This window comes from Musa acuminata, chromosome BXJ3-2 (assembly GCF_036884655.1).
Source record: "Musa acuminata AAA Group cultivar baxijiao chromosome BXJ3-2, Cavendish_Baxijiao_AAA, whole genome shotgun sequence".
Taxonomy (NCBI): domain Eukaryota; kingdom Viridiplantae; phylum Streptophyta; class Magnoliopsida; order Zingiberales; family Musaceae; genus Musa; species Musa acuminata.
In genome coordinates, this window is record NC_088350.1 from 34826199 (window position 1) to 34849568 (window position 23370).

Sequence of the window (23370 nt, forward strand, 5' to 3'; positions counted from 1 at the left end):
TAAAACCTCATAATTGGTAATGCTTAGATTGGTAAAAGGAAAACCGAAGCACATGCAAACCCCTGTAGCAATGAATCAGTTAAAACCTCATAATTGGTAATGCTTAGATTGGTAAAAGGAAAAGGAAAACCAAAGCACATGCAAGACTACAATGTGACTTCTAATGAATCCAACAATGTAATTTGTACCAGGTACAGGAAGATTCATGTTATTATATAGAACTGCTGTTGTTTTGATGAATTTGAAGACGCAAGAAAGCTTGGCATGACTTCAACAAGATCGCAAAGCAAAAGATAAAAATAATGGCATTGTGATAAAGATAGTATGCATAGCATGTAGAGACATAATATTCATATCAAAGCAAAACAATAGATAGAGACAACAAAGAAAAACAATAAACATCATTGCTGCATGGACTAATTTAGTAATGAGACTCTGTTACAAGAGTTTGTAATCAGAAACTATGGCAAAGAAGCTGCAAAGGTGCAAAATATTTCTCAGTACTTGAAACCTTCGAAGAGCTTCGGATACTTATCATATACTCTCTCCATTATTGAACAACTCATAAATCCTCCAGTCTGCTTCATGCTTGGTTGCAAATGCCTAAAACTCTAACCAGGAGCTTCCACAACAACAAACCCTCATCGCATCAAGTCTTGGATAATATAACTTTTCAGGATTTTCTAATCAGCACAGAAATCACATTCATCAAGGCAACTACAATTTTTCATCGTTACATCAGAACAGAAACTGATACAGGTGATAACAGAGACGAGAAGGCCATCATGATAACCATGAAATGCATTAGGATTTCACCTGTAAGCAGGTTTGGTATAAGAATGAGTCAAATAAATCATAAGCATTTAGAGGAACATAAGGACTAGAGGATCTCGATAGAGGATCTAATACATGTAAATGAACATGCTCAAGAGGGAACACATTTTGCAGTCACCAACTCATCACTGCAAATTCACTATTAATTATGCTGGAAACCATATGCCAGTGTGAAACGGATAGTAACTGGCGCTTCACAATAACTTTTACTTAAGATGGATCATTTGATAGCGCGGTTGGAAAGAGATGGTGCATGCAGATGTTCCTCAGCAACTTCTTGGCGTGATGTTGTTCACATAAATGACACAACCAGTGATGAGTTTTGTAGGTCAAAATGCTGCAAGATATAGATTATCCACTTTCAGTGGAATCCATAATGGTAGACAATCTTATAATTCTGAAATGTAGCTAATCAGACAAAGGATGGATTAAGTGAACAACCTCTTATTTCAACTACCATTTGGAAGGGTTGCAGCCTTCTTAATCTTCTTCTTCCTTGAAGCAAAGCTGCTGGGGCCAACAACTATTGACATTCGCTTAGTCCTGTCAACGGTTTGTGTTCCAGAAACAAAAAAAAGATCACAACCAAAGAAAAAGATAAATTCAAACCTTAAAGTGAAGAGCAGCACCTGTTGAAGTAGGTTAAGGAGAACTAACTTACCGATTGGAAAGCTCAATTGTTTCTGGGTCATCTTTTTCAGATATTCCATCTGATGAAAAACATGGAAAGATTATAATCAGCCAAATATAAAGAGACACATGCCACAAAAAAATCAAACAATGCAAACTGCAAGCATCAATTGTTTTATATTACTAAAAACGTGTCACAAAGATTCCACTTATCATGTTAATTCATCTCAGAATTATGTGGATAAAGGCCCAATATGTGTGCCTTGCAAGAACAAATTTGGATAAATTCTAAGAGACATACTCAAATACAACATGCAGAATCAAGGAAGCAATGGTTATCAGTGTGCCCAGATTGATTTCAGATAAGTTGTTCGGATAGATTTCACATGACAATAAGAATGATATAAAGAACAAATTTGGATAAATTCTAAGAGACATACTCAAATACAACATGCAGAATCAAGGAAGCCATGGTCTGCAGTACCGAACTGTACCGCCCGGTACGGACAGTACATACTGGTCCGACAGATTTCCGGTACGCAGACCGTCTGTTATCGGTCCGAGAGCACTGTAGCACTGTAGCAGAGCACTGTAACACTATAGCAGTGCTACAGTACTCGGCACACCTGAGTATACCGCTCGGTATACCGTACCGTACCGGTACCGAGCCCAAGTCGAAACACCGGTACAGTACGGTATTGCGAACCTTGAAGGAAGCAATGGTTATCAACAAGGTCTGTCGTATCGAAGTGTATCGCCCGTACCGGGCGGTACGTACCGGTCCGACAGGTTACTGGTACACTGACCGTCCGGTACCGCTACAGTGCTACAGTACTATACTGCATCACTGCTATAGTGCTACAATAGAAAAAAAAAACGTAAAATTATTCGGTACACCGGTACCGTACCGTACCGAGCCCGGGTCGAAACGCTGGTACGGTACGAAACGACGAACCTTGGTTATCAGTGTGCCCAGATTGATTTCAGATAAGTTGTTCGGATAGATTTCACATGACAATAAGAATGATATAAATAATCTTTATTAATGTTGATGGTCGTTCAAGCCTAGCAAGAATATATAGGCGAGTATACTTTTGCCAATCTCAAAAAGTATTATTCTTAGATAAATTCAACAAAAATATAATGTCAAATTATGTTCCACAAAGAAATGGTTAACAGCCAAGTCGTTCAGATAAAGTTTACATGACTAGAAGAATACATAAAATAATCTTTATCAGTGTTAATGATTGCCGAAGCCTAGCAAGAACATATCAGCGAGTAAACTTTTGCCAATCTCAGGAATATAATTCAAATATAAATTCACCAAAAACATATAATGTCAACTATATTCCTAACAGAATGGCATCGTCATATTACCTAGGCCACTACCATCATCTGCCTCATCAACCATGTTTGTTTGAGGATCCCAACGATCTTTTCCATCATCAAGGTCCCAGCGACTTCCAACAGGAGGAACCCAAAATTCAGGCTCCACCATATCATCATCATCATCTGCCTTTGTCTTCTTGGTATGTGAATCATTCATGTTGATGTCTTTCTTCCGAACTCTATTGCGAGAACCCAGAGTTGACTTCACTTGCTTCTTTGACTGTTTTGTGTCTTTCTCCACTGCTTCTGCAGAGGAATGCTTCTCCATTTCCTTTTGTTCTGCAACAAGGACATAGCACAAGGCACATCATTTTGGCCAATATCAACTTCAAAGATTACACTGATGATGATCATTCCCTAATATTTTAAATGGAATTCTTGTTTATGATTCAGTGTCATATAGAATCACTCACGACAGCAAGAACCAAAGTAACATGTGGAGATGGCATGCATTGCATATAGTGAATGAAAAGAAGTCAGAATTTTCATAGTTACAAATATGGCACAATGCCTCAAGGAAAGAAGCATATTTTGACTAAAAAGAATGGTGGATAAGCAGCAAAAATATTAATTCTGTAAACAAAAAAAAGTACCTAATTTATTGTGGAATTTCCTTCCATTGATGTGCTTCCAGATATGTTCCTCAGATTTATTCACCGAATCACCGGTCAGCTTGCACACCAGCTGCGACCTGCGATCAAACAGTAAAACAACCTCTCTTTCCACATACGAATCAAATCTTTACTGCTGCTCACTTGGAGGTGGGGTGGGGTTGGAACATGTTGAGGGGAGGCTTCTTCTGGGCAACGGCGGCGTCGATGAGCGCGAGGCGGCAGGCCTTGGTGCGGCCGTAGGCCTCCTCGTCCTTGGCGAGCAGCTCATGCCCCGTCTCCACGCACCGCAAACGCCCGCCACCCAGGTCCAAGAAGGTCGGCTCACCCAGGAGGAAGGCGCCCTCCTTCTCCTCCTCCATCACCACATCCTCTTTGCCACTAGCATCCCTCGTTCTCGTCGCCGTCTTCTTCCGGATGGGGGAACGGCGCCGCTCCGCCTCTCCTACAGGAGGGGTAGGGTTTTGGGGTGGCGTTCCACCTGCTGCAGACGTCATCTTCCCTCCCTCCGTACCTGACTGAGATAGGGTTTTTGGTCGCAGAGACTGCAGTTAAAGGTCACATCGTGAGTCGCGCGGATCGATGTAAGGAATGGGCCGGGCCGGTTCGCCCGGTCCGATTCATACTGACCCGCACACCGCCAACCAAACGGATTTCGATAAGCTTTTTGTACCTCTATTATTATTATATATAGAGAGAGAGAAATTCCTAAAAATTTCGGATTTTTCTGATTAATTATCTTCTTCTTTTTCTTTTTTTTCTCGTGCCTTCATTTTTCTTTCCACTCGATTATGTGCATCATAAGAGATGTGATCATCAATTTTCTTATATGCATTAGTAAGAGACGTGATATTTCATTTTCTAAGAGATGTGTTGTTCATTTTTCTTTTCGTACCTTCTTTAGGATTATATGTATTGTAAGAGAAAAAAAACATTTATCATTTGTATTGGACCACGATATCTTATGAATTAGTCCAACAAATCAACTATTATGTCATGTGCAATGTTTTTCTTATACATCCAAAAAAACATCTTAAGCATATATAAAAATATTATGATCGACTCAAAATCAAATTCAGACTAACTTATTATTCTTATTTGAATTTTAAATAATAATAATTATTATTATTTGTTTTGGAATAATAATATATCGAAAAAATAATTCTCATATTTTTGAATAAGATTATAATCAAGATTCTCTAATATGTTATTTTATTCACCATAAAAGCATCCAGTCATTTCAGATACGTAGAACATCCTCCTCTTCATCTTTTGTCATCCTCTACACTCGGACGGACGACACATGGTTGGTTTTTCGTTATCCAACTCCTAAACCCCAATCCATCAAAATACACGTTTTTCATTTACTTGTTCATTTGCGGCTATATGTCTAGAATGATCAATATTTTCATCTTTCTTCCATAACCTGACTTTGTTTTTAGGTAAACCACACCAAATTCTAAATAGTTTACTGGAATATTCTGCACTAAAATGTAGCAGACTACAAAAGGTTCTTTATCTAAGAGAGGTGATTGAGTGAGTGAAATATTCTTCTTTTTTTGGTGTCCAGTGATGCTACAGTATAGTGAAACTAATCTACATCTGGAAACAACCAACTATGAATGCCTAAACAACTTCAAGATAACAGTGTTTATACTTAAAATTCAGGTCATTGAAATAAGTAGACATGCCTCTGAAAACTGAAGCTTCAACAGGATTTCTATATTACATTTTCATGTTATGTTGGATTTTCATGAACCTGAGGTACCATGGTAACTTTCCAAACAAAAAGATTTAAAGCCAAGTGGGGAGACTTTTATAAACTTGAGCATGTGGACTGTAAAAATTACCTGATACCCATTGCATTCTGAATTTGAATGGAACCCTTGTGAAAGCAAATTTGAAGCTGGGGAACAGGCTGGTGATGCAACTACAAAAGAAGTTGGTCCATTAAGTGTTCCTTGACTACGACTGGGTGTCACGGGCATTGTTGATGCTCCAAAGGCACTTTGTTGCATAGATCCACTACTTTGACATCCTGAATGAGGATCATGTCCAACCATTGCGACAGTAGGATCAGGATGATGATATCTACAATTGGTAGAAAATTTGCAATTCCCTGTACGCATGTAATATGGGCATTCCTTTGCTCCCTGCAATCATCAACACATGATATGAAACCGTAGGTGCCTGACACTGGCAAAAACTAAGAAAATTGACCACGATCATATTCAGTATGGTTACATAGAAGTCTGATACAAAGCAAAGAAAGCATCATAATGTATGAAAGTAAATAGCACGCTTACCAGTCTAATTGGAAGGCCTAAGAAGTTCAATTTTGATGAATTGCCTTCCATTTTCTTTTGAGAATGAACATATTTGCAGGATTTCCCATACTTACAACCTCCTGGCATTGTGTAAAACTGCAGAATTTATCATATATAACTTACATTGCATTCAAAAATGACTTCACAAAATCATGTTTGTGACATGTGCATATTTCTTACAGTTGTGTGTGAAATGATCAAAAATAGCTACGTAAAATACATGGAAATCTATAAATTACCTTGCATTCTATCTGTCCACCCTTTTCCAAAGTGGTTTCTTTACTCTTTTCCACAGCAGCCTTTCATATGAAGATTCAGAAACAAAATAACAAAAAAATTTACAAGATATCAGAGGCCTGTAGCATTAAGTAAAACGAATAGTAATGTAAAAGTTCCTCTAGGTGGCACAAATCACCAATAACATCCTGTACTTATTGAAATAATGATTTACAGGATTGTTTCTTCTTTCACAATCTTGAGTGTTTTTCTCTTCTCTCATGCACTCTAATTGCGATGTAATTTCTAAACATAACTAAATGAAATGAGGATGATGCTATGAATGTGAAAGATGTAAAAAAAAAAAGGTCACAAGTAGGCAGGTCAATGTGGAAGAGAAAAGCTAGTATCTAAAAGTCATTCCGCAAAACCAAACTTAATTTGTTACATAAATAAAAAAAAAATCTGAATTATAGCTTCCTGGACTTACCTTGTGTTCTATCAGGCCACCCTTTCCCAAAGTAGTTTCTTTACCCTCCTCTGTGCCAGCCTTTCATATGAAGATTTAGGAACAAAATAACAAGCAAATTTACACCATATAAGGTCCATGGCAGTAAGATAACATGATATTAATGCAAAAGTTCCTCTAGGCGGCTCAAATCACTGACAAGATGAGAATGATAATAATATGAACGTGGAAAATCCAAAAGAAAAAAAGACAAGTGGTTATGTCAATAATGAGGAGAAAAACAAATATCTAAAGGTTGGTCTACAATACAGAACTTTATCCAATGTATAAAGTATAAACAACACAACATCACAAACATAGGCTTTAAAATCACCTTGAATTCTGTCTGTTCACCCTTTTCTGAAGTGGTTTCTTTACCCTTTTCCCTAGCAGCCTTTCATATGAAGATTAAGAAACAGATAACAATCAAATTTACACCATATCAGAGGCTTATAGCATTATATAAAATGACAAAGTTGCAAACGTTCCTCTGGGTAGCCCAAACCACCAACATCCTTTTTGATATAATGATTCATGTGATTGTTTCTTCTGTAACAGACTTTTAAGTTTTTTCTCTTCTCTCATGAAATCTATTTGTGCTGTAATTTTAAATGAAAACTAAATCAGATGAGAATGATAATATGAATATGGAAAATCCAAAAGAACAAGCAAAAAGTAGGCACGTTAATAGGGAAGAGGAAAGCTAATATCTACAAAACCGAGCTACATTCATTGCATAACTTAAAGATAACATCCCAAGCTTAATCATTTGGGATTTTGGACATAAAGCTGTTATTTATAGTAGTAATAAAAAATTACAACTTAATAATCCACAAAAAGGATCCCAAAAGAGACACTTAGAAGTCTCCAAATACAAGTTATAGCAACTAACAACTATAACATATTAGGACTCTCTGGACATGTTTGGTTTAGCTATCCAAAAGGTCTTCTGTAGCTTAAAAAGCAAAAAGCCAAAAATAAAAATAAAACCTTTATAAAATTCCAGGTGTTTGGCAACATCATTCAAGTATATCTTTGGAGAAGTCAGAATTTCCTTTTAGAAGAAGAGGTTAAGATCTTTCAATTTCCTATAAAAGATTTATTGATAGAATCTCTCTTTATCCTGAGATTCACCACTTGTAATTATGCAAATTGCCACCTACCACCTTCTATTTACCACCATCACCTCTGACCCTGCCACAGCTAATGCTAACACCACTGCAAGTCACTGCCACAACTGACCACCACTGCTACTGCCACCAGCCACTACAACAGTCATCATCGTTGCTGCTACAATTACCAAACTGTTACTATCACCACTACTGGAACCACCAGTACCCACTACCACTGCCATTGTCATCACCACCATAACTGCCATTGCAGCAACTTTACCACTACCACCACCACCATTACCACTTCTGTCCTGCTACTACGCTGCAACCATTGCTACCACAAATATTATCATCATTATCATGACCACCACCAGAATAATTGGCCAACTCCACCCTTAGAGCCCGACCTCTAGTATTTCCATCACCTTGGCTAGCATCATTGGTGACCATAACAGTGGACTTATGGTATGGAAAAATGCTGACCTTGTAATCTTGCTGCTCTGATCTTCCAGAAAGAGTTTGTTTCTCCTCTGGTAATGATAGGATGTCGACCTTCTTGTCTTCATGCTCTATCCTTTCTGGAAAAGATTGCTTGTCCTCAGCAGCCTATGAGGTCCACAAAAGAATTAAACAAATTATCAGTTCAAGTCACAAAATTAGAAGGCATTAAAAGAATATAGCCTTGTATGATTTGGGCCATTTGGCTCAATTGTTTCATTTTAAACAAATACAAAATAAAATGAAAGAGCAATTTAAGAATGAAATTATTGACCTTTATCTCTGTCTGCTCCACTGTTCTTAAGAGGATTGCCTTTTGTTTTTCCTCTGTTTTCTTTAAAGTTTAAACAAGAAGAATAAGAGGGAAAAACCACCACATCAGTACTAGCTAATTAACTTATTTAAGTCAATTCATAATTAGAAATGGAAAATATGCTCAATTCATACATCCTTATGTTCACATGACAAAAAGTAATAAAAAATGTAGCCCTTTAAACAAAACTAGACCTCTGAATTAATAAACCAATGATAAATTAGAAGATTTTATGAAAATGTTACCTCACATTTTAATTGCATGAAGCTATGGGCAATCTCCTTTTCTTTCTCATCAACCTTTCCAAGAATTTCAAATATTCCACATCAAAGCAAATAAAGGTACTATTCCAATAAGAACCTTACAACATATACTCCAGGACTAATAGATCACTACAATTATCTGAAAGGCCATAAAAAACCTACACTAGCATCATACATTTATGGGTCCAGGAAAACCAAACAAACCTAACTAACATGAAAGAATACTTGTACAATCTTTATATAAAAGAACAAAGTCAATAGTGAAATTGCTTACTCTGCATGATGTTTGTACCTCCATTATCAATGAAGATTCTTCATGCTCTTCTCTAGCGGCTTTCTAAATAGTTAGGACAAGAAAGGAGAGAACATGATCAACGATAACATCAATCCAAAGTAGAAACCTGTGTTGATATTAGGAGATTGCCAAGATGATAATGATTTTTTCTAGAAAATAAAGTAATTAACTTTTCTTGCATATGCAAATGCAACGGTACATTGGAAGATAATCAGCCGATCATGTTGGACCTGACTGAAGAAGAGCTTTAAGTATCTTGTTTAATGTTCACATGACACCATTACATAACTCTGTTTCATATCTATAGGAGTATAAAACTAACACTTCGAAGGTGTTAGCTAGCTTAGCTGGTGGTAAAGGCTTTGATAGTATATCACAAGGTCTTGAGCTTGAATCCTGCCTCCGTCACTTATCCTTTGCCAAAAAAAAAACTAATAGTCTAATACTTCGCATGTCTTGCATCCCCTCAAGCCATGCCTTAAGAATCAGCTCAACAAACATATCAGTTCTCTTAATTCACCAAAAAATACTTACATAAATACTATATTTAATATTTGATTTTCACTCAACAGTCCTCTAAAGCTTGATAAAGGAACTCTTATAACATTTCCTAGTCTGGAATCACTTAAATGTTAAATCATTTGTATCAAGTAAATAACAGGGGAACCACACATAATATAATATCTACAAATTTTTTATACAAGAAAAAAACTTTTGATCTGTGTTCTGCTTCAGTTTAATCTGGCAATTAAATATTTCATTTTTCTGATTTAGCATGTACAAGGTCTTCTATATTAAATTGCTTGTTACATTCTGATGGCAGCATTTAAGCATAAGAATCAAGTACGAGAAAATGATAACTGAGTGTGCTAATTGCTAAAAGGAAAGATATAGCCACATATGCCATTGTCTGGATAGTAACAAGAAGGCAATCAGTACCAATGCTTTAAACTTTTACAAATTGCAACCAATAATGAGAAGAAAGTAAAGGTTCAAGGAAAAACAACTGACAGGGATAACAAAGTTGGAGCGTAATGAACTTGAAATATATATGGGTTTACACATACCAATTCAGAAATGGAGCAACAAAAAAAAAGGACCTCACCTAAGTAAGATAGAAGCCTATCGTTTGGAAATAGAATGTTTCAGCATAAATCAATTTTAATGACTTGCCAAATACAAAAGAATGCATGTGCACAAATAACATCAACTATCTATATGAAAGAAATTCTAAAGGACACCAACAAAGTATTACCTGAACAACCTTCCATTGTTTCTTCAATGTGACCTGAAAATCAAGATCAACAACATCATCTATTGCAGCACAAACCAGACTTAGATACCAAATAATATGAAAATACAAATTCTATAAAAAGGCACAAATTGATATTTTTTTAATTTTTGGAAACTCATAAATCAACCCAAATTTACATTCTTAATAAAGAATGTTAGAAATCTTATCTCTCCTTTCTAGCATGAGATATATGATATGCTTTTACAAGGCTTTTAAGATTAACATGATTTTAAAGTATTACATTAATTACATTGGTTCATAAAGACTTTGATGGACCAATGCATCTCAGTGTGGTACATTAATCCATAAATTCCAAGCCCTAAACCCAGAGTCATAAAAAAAATGCTACTGTATTATTATGAAAATGTAAACTTATTTAAAACAGATGAATACTTAAATAAATATAGCAGTAAAAAGATATGTTGACCTTCTCCTGATCCATCTTTTTGGAAGGAGTCCGTTCCTCTTTCTCAACAGCCTGTCAATAAGAGGTTGACGAGAAAATAAAAACAAAAATAGTACTTCATTTTAGATATTGGTAGACATAATAAGAAACAAATCCACTTACAAACAAAAATAATGACCTTTTTCTCAGTTTGCTCCACCTTTTTCAGTACAGTACCCTTTTGCTTTTTTTCAGCATCCTTTGGAGAAGAAACATTAAGAAGATAAGCAAAAGCTTTGTCACAGTAACACATAAATTGGAAAATATAAACTGCAGTCATACTTCATACTTAGAAAAAAAAAAGCAAACGCAATTCTTATGATCACATGCTTGAAGAAATAAATAAAATGAATCAAATCATGATAGCAGCAGTTAAATATTACTGGATATGAAAATTAAAGGCCGATTGAACTAATATTGGTTGTAGATAAACTGACCTCAGGCTTGAAATTCTTTTGGGCAACTTTCTTTTCCTTCTCACCAACCTTTCCAAGTTCCAGGCAATTAAATTATTCAATTTTAAAGGAAATATAAAGTGCAACATGGATAAGAATTTCACAGATTCTACTTCAGTAATGATAAAGTCATTATATTTACCTAAAACGATAAGAAAAATAAGTCTATGATAAGAAAACCAAAATGAATATAAGTAACTCAAAAGAACGGTTGGAGAAGAAACAAAAAGAAGAATATTGACCTTTTTCTCAGTTTGCTCCACCTTTTTTAGTACAGTACCCTTTTGCTTTTTTTCAGCATTCTTTGGAGAAGAAAAAGAAGAAAAGCAAAAGCTTTATCACACCAACACATAAATTGGAAAATGTAAGCTGCAGTCATACTTCTACTTAGAAAAAATAGCAAACGTAATTATTATGATCGCATGCTTGAAGAAATAAATAAAATGAATCAATCATAATAGCAACACTTAAATATTGCTGGATATGAAAATTAAAGGCCAATTGAACTAATAATGGTTGTAGAAAAACTGACCTCAGGCCTGAAACTCTTTTGGGCAACTTTCTTTTCCTTCTCACCAACCTTTCCAAATTCCTGGCAATACAATTATTCACTTTTAAAGGAAATACAGAGTATAACATGAATAAGAATTTCACAGATTCTACTTCAATAGTGAGAAACTCATTATAGTTACCGAAAATGATAAGAAAACCAAAATGAATATAACTTGAAAGAACAGTTGGAGAAAAAAAAACTGCTCACCTTGCATGTTGTTTGACCCATCTTTTCTGAACCAGATCCCTTATGTGCCGCTTTAATAGTCTTAAACAATTAAGAAAAAATGAAAATAATCACTCATTCATAACAATATCACATTAGATTATGAAATTATGACATTCTTTACAAATTGGCAAGTCAATTTTGATTATTCATATGTTAAAAGTAACCACGTGTTCCTGCATATGTTCCGCCTACTTCTGTTTAAGAGTTAACAAATAAGCTGAATTCATCGCATGTTAAAACAATATTGATGAATACAATTTAAATCATAGTTATGCTTTATACCATTCATATCAGTAATTTAAAAAGCGCTAGGCGCCAAAAGACGCCAAGGTCCACAAACGCCTGAGGCGCTATGCGCTCGCCCGAGCGAAGCGAGGCGCTAAATTATAAAAATATATAATATAATTATAAAAATATATAATATAATTATTAAAAATTATCTAAATTATAAAAATATATAATATAATTATAACAATAATTTCAAATAAATAAAAATTAACAACATTAAAATCAAAATAATATATTATTAATCTATTAACAGAAAATTAATCATTTCAAAATTCAAATAAACTTAATATTAAGAGTATACTGAGCCTAATGGAGAAACGAGGAAGCAGCGGCGAGCGGTGGCGGCAGCAGCAGCAGCGAGTGGCGGTAGCGGCAACAGCAGCAGCAGCGGCGAGCGGCGACAGCGGCAGCGGGAAAGGGAGCGGAAGGCGCTAGCAGCGGGAGGCCTCGAGGGAGGGGCCAGCAGCGGGAAGGCTCGCGGGAGGGCTCGCAGGAGGCGAGAGGGCTCCCGGGAGGCGTGAGCAGCGGGAGGCGTGAGGGCTCGAGGGAGGCGCAAGCAGCGGGAAGGCTCGCGGGAGGGCTCGCAGGAGACGATAGCAGCGAGAGGGCTCGCGGGAGGCGCGAGCAGAGGGAGGGCTCGCGGGAGGCGCGAGCAGAGGGAGGGCTCGCGGGAGGGCTCGCAGGAGGAGCGAGCAGCGAGAGGGCTCGCGGGAGGCGCGAGCAACGACAACGGCGAGCAGCGGCAGCGAGCGACGAGATCGCGATCGGGATCGGGATCGAGAGCGGTAGCAGGTTAGTGTTAGGTTAGGGTTAGGGTTAGGGTTGGGGTTATATCGGTTTAGTTGGTTCGATTGAACCAACTAACAACTGAACCAGGACCGAACCAGACCTAAAATTCTGGTTCGGTCGCCTTGGTTTACCCAGGCGCTCGCCCGAAGCGCCCAGTGCCTGGGCTCAGGCGAGCGCCCAGGCGACGCCTGTTTGAAGCGCGCCGCCTGGGACATTAGCGAGGCGCTCGGGCCTCGCCTCGCCTCGCCCGAGCGCCTAGGCGAGCGCCCGAGCGCCTTTTGCAATCACTGATTCATATTGACACATAACTAAATCATCAATGAGTATAATGCCAACACTTCACATCTCCAACAGGAACTCTAGCCATAATTGGAGACTAGCCAGACACCAATATGCATTATGAACAAAACATATAATCATATATAGGAAAAGGTGAGGAAGACGAGACAGGCTTGGTGATAAAAAGGGAATATAAAGGTACATAAGAACGATACAAAAGGATAGTTTACCATGTGCTAATGCCCTTGCTATACAACAAGGCAGTATACAGTCTGGCCTCATGAACTGCTATGTGTAATTAGATGTTGCATTATGCAGATGTCATAGAAGCATAAGAAACATTGGTAAGAAAATAAGGATCAATGCTGAAAATCGAAGAAAATACATAGGAGGACAATCCAGAAGGAATATTAGGAATACCATTCCCAGAAAATAAGGTGATAAATAGCCTATCCTCGTAAAATTTACAACCCTGTCCAGAAGTAGGCTAAGGTTTGAGCGAAAGACAAAATAAGGGTTACAAGAAAACCCAACAGGGATACAAAGGAATTTATTGGACTAGATTATCATTGTCGAAGGAGAATGGCTTCTACACAAACAAATGCAAAGTTGGACATACATTCATTTGAGATAAGACCTTATACATTAGAAACCAAAGGCTCACAACACCTTAGTGCTACAGTCATACTCTCCAAACAGATAGTTTGATGTACTTCATTATTGTGACCATGGTTTTACAGAGTATTAGTTCTTACGAAAGTTTCAGAAAAGAACGTCCAAAAAGACCCACTTAATAATTTTTGTAGAGAGTTCTCTAAAACAGACAGGATCTGTCAACTAGAAACTGCTGTAACTAAAAATAGAGATCCTAAGATTTTAATCTATGAAGGATCATTTATTTTTTGTAGTTCCAAAAATTGAAGATAAAGCAAGAAAATGCTGATAAAGAAGTTTCCATCACTAGCCAGACATACTTAAATAAAGAAACCCCAAGAAAATTTTCTTCAACCTTTGCTCTCAGAGAATTCTATACCGAGAATTATATGGACAAGCTTAACCACTGTATATTCATCAATATTCTCACTAGTACAGGCCTAAAAACTTGAATTTGATTGTGAATCAAGAACAGAAGAAGGCAACAAAATTTGTTATCCAGGAGAATTTCATAGAAGCGACCACTATATGGGCCAACAATGCAATTTCATAAAACAGAAAGGTTCTTCTTCTTACTCTAACATTAATGAAAATACTGGGATTTGGTATTTTACAGCTTCTTGTCGCTAGGTGTCTATTGTTTCGGCAGGTTTCAGATACATGATTGTAGTCCATTATTGTGTCATCAGTTAATTCAAACAAATGTCAACAAGTCTGGAGATCAAGAGTGACAAAACCAACTGATCATAGCAGGAAACAAAACCTATGCAAAATCCAACGTGTAAAAAAGGCACAAGCTTACTTTTCCTTTTAAGCCAACAAAGGAATTAAATAAAGATATCAAAATGGATTTTCTTAAAAAAAACCTGTTGTCATCTGAAAATTATACACTACAAAGTTGCATTTTAATTATTGGTTGGACAAAGCTAACTACCGTTTTGTTCGCTTTTCTTTTGATGTGTAGACACACCACAAAGGACTAAGATCATTAATTATTGATGAGAGTTGTTTACCTGAACATATTCCGATTGTTTCTCCGGCTTGGCCTGGCAATCAAGATCAAGAAAGTAAATCGATCACTAACGCACAAGCAAGACCTAAAAATCTGATCAAGATGCGAAATAGGAAACTCTTAAAGAACATGATGAAGAGAGGCACAACCCTATGTCTCCTTTTTGGGGGATGATTGAACCTGCAATTCAACCCAAATTTACAGGTCCCTGTCTTCATATAAAACGCGCAATTGGGCGCATCCGGTCTCTGGGAAAATCCAGGCCATACCCCTTTTTCGGCCGCCCCGCCCCGCCCCCCCCCCCCCCCCTTTATCAACCCAAATTTACAGACCTAAAAATTGGGCGCATCCCTTTATCAACGCCCCGCACGCCCGCCCCGCCCCCCCCCCCCAACGGCACGCACGCCCGCCCCGCCCCCCCCCTCCCAACGGCACGCACGCCCGCCCCGCCACGCCCCCCCCCCCCACCCCCCAAATAAGAGTAAGTCTTGCCTTCCAGGCAAACCATCTCTTCTGCCCCCTCCCCACCCGCCGCCGCCCCCCCTCCACACCCCCCCCCCCCCCCCCCCCCCCCCGGGGTACAAAAAATAAGTTCGTATGAAAATAGCTGCTGATGATAAACAAATTTTACCTTTTGATTGTTATATTCCAGCTTCGTAGGCACAATGTTTTCGACTTTCTGTATCCTTAGGCTCTATGATGATTGTAGCTATCATGTTACATTTTGCAATGTACTAATGATTCCTACTCTATCAAGTCTAGACACAAGTGCAACATTTTTAGCATTGTTAAAGTCATTAAAGTAATGACTTATAACCATAATATGCTTACATTCATATTAGAAGAACATGCTCATTTCATTATTCTTTTTCATGTTTCATTACTTCTGACATCTAGTAGATCTCACTCACTAATATGAACCTTAAATTATGATTAGTTCACTGTGATAATTTATATTCCATGTTTAAGCATGGTATCACAACCCAAGGTTGCTCGACCATCTAGTGATGCCCCAAATTGTAGCCAGTAATCAGATGTTGCTTCTCCACCTAGCAAAATTGCCGTGGGTGGAAAGGCTCCACTCTTGCGAAAGTGCACACCTGTCTCAGATGAGATCGAGGTTAGTTTGCTATGTGGAAATTTCTGTACATGTCTTTTTTACTTCAAAAGATTTAACTATCATTCTATAAACTAGATTAATAAAGGTAACATCAACTTTCTTTTTTCCATGGTTGTGTGCGCTTTGTAAGAAGTGACTTTACTCTCATAACTTTGTCTGCGTGCAATAAGATTAATCATGGTACTGATGTAGTGGGTGGAGGCTCAGAAAGAGTAATCACATGGTGAACTCTTTATTCCTAATCTATTCCAGCCTATAATTCTATTTAAGGTGTACCATTTGCATTTCACAGCAGAATTAACCAGTCCATGTACCATTAGTTCAGAGTTCACACCTGCTGTCTTAGATTAGACTTTCCTTCCCTACCATTAACTCACTCATTAAAGAAGTGTTTCTTGGTTAGTTCCACTTGTATTAATCATCTTGATCTCCTGTGTTCTATATATGGTAGGCATATCTTTTTTCTTCTGGTTGATTAGGAGTCTTTCAAATCTTTCAATATTGTGCATTACGTGGGGATAGGAGCACGTAAGAAACACTAATATCGATCATTCTTTTTTTTTTCTTTTTGTTAAGGGTAAGTGGTGAAAATAGGATTTGAACTAATGAGTCAATTCATCAGTCTTTGTCGCTCTACGAAAGAAACCTGCCTTATGTTGGCCATTTTGAACTGCACATCATTGCTTTACAATTAATCAGTAAGGATTGATCGGATTAACTGGGCAAACCTTGAGGGAGAACACAAGAGACATGCGGTGTCTTTGGGCATATTTCATAATGGTAGAAATTGTGTACATTGGTTGTGTTGTCTGTGGACATATTTCAAATGCATGATCGGATGCAATAAAATCTCTTATTTGCCGTAATTTTTTTGTTGCTTGCAAGTTTGTTATGGCCCAAATGGCAACAGGCGACGCCCAGAATTGGTATCGGTTGACAGAGTGGTTTAGGCTCATGCACACTATCTATGTGGAGTTGTTAAAGTAGACCATATGAGCTAATTATACGAATACTAGCAAGGGTGGCATTTCTTGATCACCAAGCTGATGTAAATATAACATGTTGGCCAGATTGATTCGTATTATATTGATTTTGACTCAATTAATATGTCAATCGAGGTCGACTTTACATAAATCACATGTTTGATCCAAACTAATCCTAATTATATTTGTTTGGTAATCAGGGTGGAGCTTGGTACAATTTGTTTAATGTATATTTGTGAGGCCTAATTATAGATTACTATACGTACTTAGCTACTTTAGTATTCCGATCCTTATACTTTAAAGAGTTATATTAGTATCCCTATAATTACGAAGGTGAAACATTTAAGTTTATTTACCTTAACGTTGTCGGTTTTATCAACGTTAATGTATATTTTGTTGCCCCCTGAAATAGATTGGCACTTGGCCGCCCTTGTCGATACTCACACCAGATCTAAAAACTCTTGTACTGCTTTCTTGCTTCCTTGGTCTCGCTCGTTCTTTGATTACTAACTCAAAGTATGCTATACCTTGCTTCTAGCCTTGCTTTATTTACTTGCTTATGAGCCTGACACTACTTGCTATAACATTTTGCTTTGACCAGAAAAATGCTTCCGATCCGTGACCCCGAGTACATCTTCGACCAGTCTTCGAACGAGCAACTTGAGTTCAACCCTCATCTTCTTCTTCCCAACAGCTCCTGCTTCCCCTCCTCCACACCGACAATCTTTTGTCCCGATGGCTTTCGTGATCTCTTCTTAGCCTCCACCAATATCGGCATCGCGAATGCGGCTCCAACATCTACTCGGCCAAGCCTTCCTCTTGGTGATTCAGCCACATCGGTGGAGAGGCAGGAAGGCGACGACAGTCGTAGCCGCAAAAGGGCTCTGAGGAAATGCAGGCACAGCAAGATAGTTACCGCAAATGGGCCGAGGGGTCGAAGGATGAGGCTCTCCATCGATGTGGCACGGAGCTTTTTCCGACTACAGGACACGCTCGGCTTCGACAAGGCCAGCAAGACAGTGCAATGGCTGCTCACCGTGTCCAAAGCTGCCATCGAAGAGCTCGGCACCCTTTCCTCAGCCGAACATAGCGGTTGCAGCAATCGAAGCCCGAAAAGTGAATCATCCGCTTTGGTATGCCAGGATTCGTCCGCTATTTCTAGCTCCAAGAACAAGTCCTCCACCGTGACCGCTGCAGCCAGGGAAGTAAAGAAGAGCAAAGCCAGAAAAGGAGGTGTTAAGCCGTCGAGGAAGGTGGAGTACCACTCAGCGCTTGCGAGGGAGTCGAGGGCCAAGGCAAGGGCGAGAGCAAGAGAGAGGACGAGGGAGAAGCAAAGGATGACTTCCTTGGATATCATCAAGGAAGAAACAAGCTTGAACAATATGAACTCATTGATGGAGTTTGCTAATATAGAGGAAGACGAATCTTGCGCACCGAACTGGTGCTTGAACGTAGCCAGCGACACAGCCGCAGCCTATGAAGTCCCAGTGATAGGTGGACCAGTGCTGATTCCGGTCTTTGAGAATAGCCAGGATACCACGGCAATTAATGACGCAGGTGGCATCTTCGAAGAAGAGTGGGACGTGGACGCACTTTCCTTGTACTTGACATCGCTGGAATCTGTAATAACGCAAACCCCTTAATTATCATTGTAGTTCTGTTTCGTCTTCATCTCGTATTGAAATTAAATCGCATTTGTTCATCCAGAATAAATTTCCTGGTCTGACACACAAATAGGGTTAACAACAACAGGATCTCGGGACTCACTCTGCTCGGGCAATTTCCTCAGAGCTCCATCAACAGACAGATTGTCTGCGTCGAAGAAAGGTGAAATTGAGAGGGAAACGTGGAAGATGACGATGGTGTCGGGTGACTGGAAGAGTTCCTCCGGACGGGGCGCGATCGATAGACTCGGTTTGGTGAGAACAAGAGACCAGAATGGGGATCAACCAAGAAGTCTTTAGGGTTTGGACTAGCTATGAGACGAAGGCCTTAGGCGATAGGAGGAATTCGTCCAGAATGCGATCAATAGACTCGGTATGACTTGTATGGGTCCAGGAAAAGATGAGATCATGAAGGGAACCTCGAACCTGCACCAGATTGTGGATCAGCTAAGAACGAATTAGGGTTTGGTCCTGGCAGATGACAAAGACGTCGGGCGATTGGAGGAGGTCCTGCAGGGCAGGGCGCGTTTAACTTCTCTGCGTCCAAGAAAACATGACGTCAAGAAGGGAACATCGACACCCCACCAGATCGGGACCAGCCACCACGAATGAGTTAGCGTTTGGACCTAGCAGATGAGGAAGACGTCGGACAGAAGGAGGAAGCAGGCGAGGCGCCTGCCTGCGAGAGATCTCTTAGCAGAGGGTTCCGAGATCGACGGAGAGAGAGGAGGATGGCGACGATAGGTCAGGGAAGAGGGAGAGCTGGCGAATGAGGGCGGGAGGCGGTTTCGCACCACCATCTTTGTTGCGTAAAACGTCTCTCTCCTCGGTTTGGTATTTATACGCAGGGATTCTGCGAATGATGGCACGACGATTTGGGCTCTAATTCTGTTACGCTGGAAGCGGGAACGAAATCATGGATTCGGATCTTTTCGTTCCATGGATCTGACTAAATTGACTAAAATCTACAAAGACAGACTAAATTGTGGAGGAAGCCCAATGTTTTACGCCCATGAACGATGTAGAACAAATCCCAGATCCTCCCACGTAGTTGAATCCCTAAGAGTTCTTTTACTCAATGCTACTTATCCTAATATTATTTCCTTTCTACATAATACTCAATGCTACTTATCCTAATATTATTTCCTTTCTACATTCGTTTGTTGTTCTAAATCAATTTATAATATTCAAGATAATATTCCTTCCAGTTAATTTGGTACTTATCAGAAAAAGATTTTATATATACATATATATATATATATATATATATATATATATATATATGTATGTAAATATATGTATGTATTAAAAGAATTATGCAATATTCCAAATATAGAGAGGTTGTTTCTCTAACTCGATGATGTAACCTTACCTTACTATTGTACCAAGGACTCTCTTCTCCGCTTACTAGAATACGATAACCCTACCAAAGACTCTCGATAATATAAAATTCAAAAAGAATCCATATACACAATATTATCTACTTGTGCAAAACAGCCATGTGCATGATTTAGGTCATTGGAACAAACGCATCATGGCACCAAGATCAAACCTCTTACTAGCTTTACAAGGTTCATTGAAAATTGACATGCAATTGATTTAGTCGTAAGAATGATATAATTCGGATAGAATGGTAAACGAGAAGTGGACTATATACACATATAAATAAATCAAAATTGATATAAATTTTAAATCATAACTTGTCAGGTAAATCCTCGAAGTCTTGATAAAATAACATGGCCTCATTTCTTTCTCCTCTCATAAGATCATAAGATAGGTGGATTCAATGCGGAATCATAAATGGAAATATTTGATATGATGGATTGAGTAACATTTGAAATGAATCATCATGGCAAGTGGGTTCGACTTTGAAGCTGAAGTTGATGATGCCATGGTTGTTAATGGTCGGGAAAAGGGAACGTGATCCCACTTCATCATCCCGTTTTGGGAAGAGAAATGTAATCTCACTAAGACAGACAATTAACGGAATTAGAGTAGATAAGGGAAAGAAACAGTGAGGTAGGAAGGCAGAGAGAGAGAGAGAGAGAGAGAGAGAGAAAGCAAGAAAGAAAAAGAAAAGAAAAAGGGAGGAGAACGAGTTAATTTTGTGATGTGGTCAAAAAAGTATAAATAGTTATTTATCTCTAGTAGTGTCTGCTAGTTGCTAGTTGCTAGTTACATGTGTCTTGCAAGTCAATCAAACGAGTAATGACACGTGTGGCTTAATACATAATCTTTTTGCTTATTATATTTTGACATTTATCACTTTATATTGTTTATTATTATTATTATTATTATTATTATAATATATATATATATATATATATATATATATATATATATATCTTTGGATCCGTGTAATGAGAATCGGATCGTGATGAGATCACGATAATGAGACTAATTCGCCTTTAAACACAGATCCTGAATAATCCCCCGATCATAACTTACTCGAGAGAGACATCAAGATAACCGGACATACTAATGTGTTGTATACTCGTTCATATGATGAATGCATCTAGTCTCATAATTACTCGTGTGGAGACACTAGAGATATAATACTAGTGCTCATTGGGGAATGAGTTTATTAATTGATCTGCTTACGAAATGTTGAATGGTTGATGATGTCTTACTGTCAGACAACGATTTCATAGTCTCGGTGATGTATCTGGTCCTTAGACTTGAGATACCAAGGATGTACTATATAAGTGCTTCACTCTTTGATACCAAACTTATAAGTTTGGATGTCTTAGATATAGCACAGCTGATTATCGAGAGTGGTAGTCAACCTTACGAGAGTTATTGAGTGTCGATAGAGGATCATCCACTCTCGGTGTCATGAGAGGAATGTCTCATATGTTCTTACTCAGACAAATTCTTGGCTAAGGTCATTCGGATTGAGAGAGAAAGTTTTCTAGGACAATCCGATTACAGCGAGACTCGAGTAGAAACCGTATGGGTCTGACAGCATCATGTCCGGTATACGGTCTTTGAGATATTAAATAGATAATGGACTATATGTACATGGTAATTGAGGACAAACAAGTCTAATGGATTAGATTCCCTTGTATCGTCTGATGACTACGGGCGTAATGACATAGTACGTTCGCAATCGATGAGTTGAGTGAATTATTATAGAGATAATAATTCATTGAGCTATAAGGAGTTTTGACAGGTATGACTCACGGTCAACTCGATATTCGGCATAGATGGTCACACACATATGATAGACATTGTGATGAGTAAAAATTCGGATATGAGATATCCGCCGAGCCCTTGTCTTATTGGATATCCAATAAGTTCATGAATTATTGAATCTGTTAGAACCCTTGCAGATTCTAAACTTGGGGTTGATCTCTTTAGGGTATCGGCCTCCTTGGAACTCTATAGGGGTTCCTCCCTCCAAGTTGCTGCTCAAAGGCTGCAGAAAAGATTCATCTATTGCTTCTCAAAAGAGGATGAATACATAGCTATTTATAGGGTTTCTAAACCCTAACTCCTAATAGGACTCCTACTCAAGAGTCCTACTCAATTAAGACTCCTACTCAAGACTCATAATAGGACTCCTCAAGAGTCCTACTCAATTAAGACTCATACTCAAGACTCCCATTCCTTTACAACTCCTAATTCTTCTCTAAGAAATAAACTCCTAACAGAATGTCCCTTTTAATTAGGACTCTCCTAGTTAGAGTCCTAACAGAGTGTCCCTCTCAATTAGGACTCTCCTAGCTAGAGTCCTAACAGAATGTCCCTCTCAATTAGGACTCTCCTAGCTAGAGTCCTAACAGACCCGCCCTCTTCAAATCAGCCTTGTCCTCAAGGCTGAGATTCCATGAACTCAGGGAACCGGGTCTTCAGCTCCTCATATGGTTCCCATGTGGCGTCTTCAAGTGGTAGATTATTCCAATGCACTAGTACTTCAGTAGAGGGATGTCGGCGACGCATCACGATCTTGCGATCGAGGATGGCCTGTGGTTGGGCTTGAATAACTCTATCCTCAGTTGTGTTGGGCACTTGGATCTGGGGTGACTCGTGTTCTCCCAACTTGGGCTTTAGGCATGATACGTGGAAGACAGGGTGAATTTTGGCATCCTCATGTAATTTAAGTCTGTACGCCACGGCTCCAATACGCTCTGTGATCTGATAGGACCCATAAAAACGTGGGGATAGCTTCATGGAGGCTCGAGTGTTGATAAAGAGTTATTTGTATGGTTGTAGGCGAAGATAAACTCAATCTCCCACGGAAAATTCTCTTTCACTTCGTCGTGTGTCGGCTTGCTGCTTCATTCTGGCTTGAGCGGTAGAGAGATTATCTTTTAACAGTTGTAAGAGTTTGTCCCTATCAATCAATTCTTGGTCAACCTGATCTACCTTGGCCGAGCCAATTACATACTTTGGAATCACAGGTGCTGGTCGACCATACAATGCTTCATAAGGGGCACATTTTGTAGATGAATGATATGTAGTATTATACCACCATTCGGCCTAGGGAAGCCATTTCGGCCACTCTTTTGGTCGGTCGTTAGCGAAACACCGAAGGTACATCTCTAAGCACCTATTTACCACCTCTGTTTGGCCGTCAGTTTGTGGATGATACGCTGTGCTAATCTTGA

General features: G+C 38.7%; 2 protein-coding genes across 9 annotated transcripts; one reads left to right on the plus strand and one right to left on the minus strand.

Moving 5' to 3' along the window:
* Positions 1-783: 783 nt before the first annotated feature.
* LOC135631850 (uncharacterized) lies at positions 784-15300 on the minus strand. Of its 8 annotated transcripts, none has more exons than XM_065139848.1 (24): positions 15143-15300; positions 14995-15027; positions 11951-12010; positions 11723-11782; positions 11433-11492; positions 11173-11220; positions 10875-10934; positions 10718-10768; positions 10252-10284; positions 8994-9038; positions 8684-8737; positions 8400-8459; positions 8111-8233; positions 6850-6909; positions 6498-6557; positions 6031-6090; positions 5771-5887; positions 5315-5617; positions 3609-4009; positions 3447-3544; positions 2842-3132; positions 1496-1544; positions 1276-1377; positions 784-1171 (listed from the first exon to the last, which is right to left on the minus strand). In XM_065139848.1, the coding sequence occupies exons 1-23, from the start codon at positions 15209-15211 to the stop codon at positions 1284-1286; spliced, it is 2289 nt and encodes a 762-aa protein (XP_064995920.1). In that variant the 5' UTR covers positions 15212-15300; the 3' UTR covers positions 784-1171; positions 1276-1283. The 8 variants fall into 8 exon arrangements, with proteins under 8 accessions (XP_064995920.1, XP_064995919.1, XP_064995923.1 ...); XM_065139847.1 differs by having other exon boundaries at positions 8976-9038; XM_065139851.1 differs by lacking the exon at positions 11723-11782 and having other exon boundaries at positions 8976-9038.
* Positions 15301-15586: 286 nt separating this feature from the next.
* Positions 15587-18767, plus strand: LOC135631699 (transcription factor TEOSINTE BRANCHED 1-like). Its single transcript, XM_065139475.1, has 2 exons — positions 15587-16113; positions 17698-18767. Exons 1-2 carry the CDS (start codon positions 16001-16003, stop codon positions 18737-18739), a joined length of 1155 nt encoding a protein of 384 aa, XP_064995547.1. The 5' UTR covers positions 15587-16000; the 3' UTR covers positions 18740-18767.
* The last annotated feature ends 4603 nt before the right edge of the window (positions 18768-23370 follow it).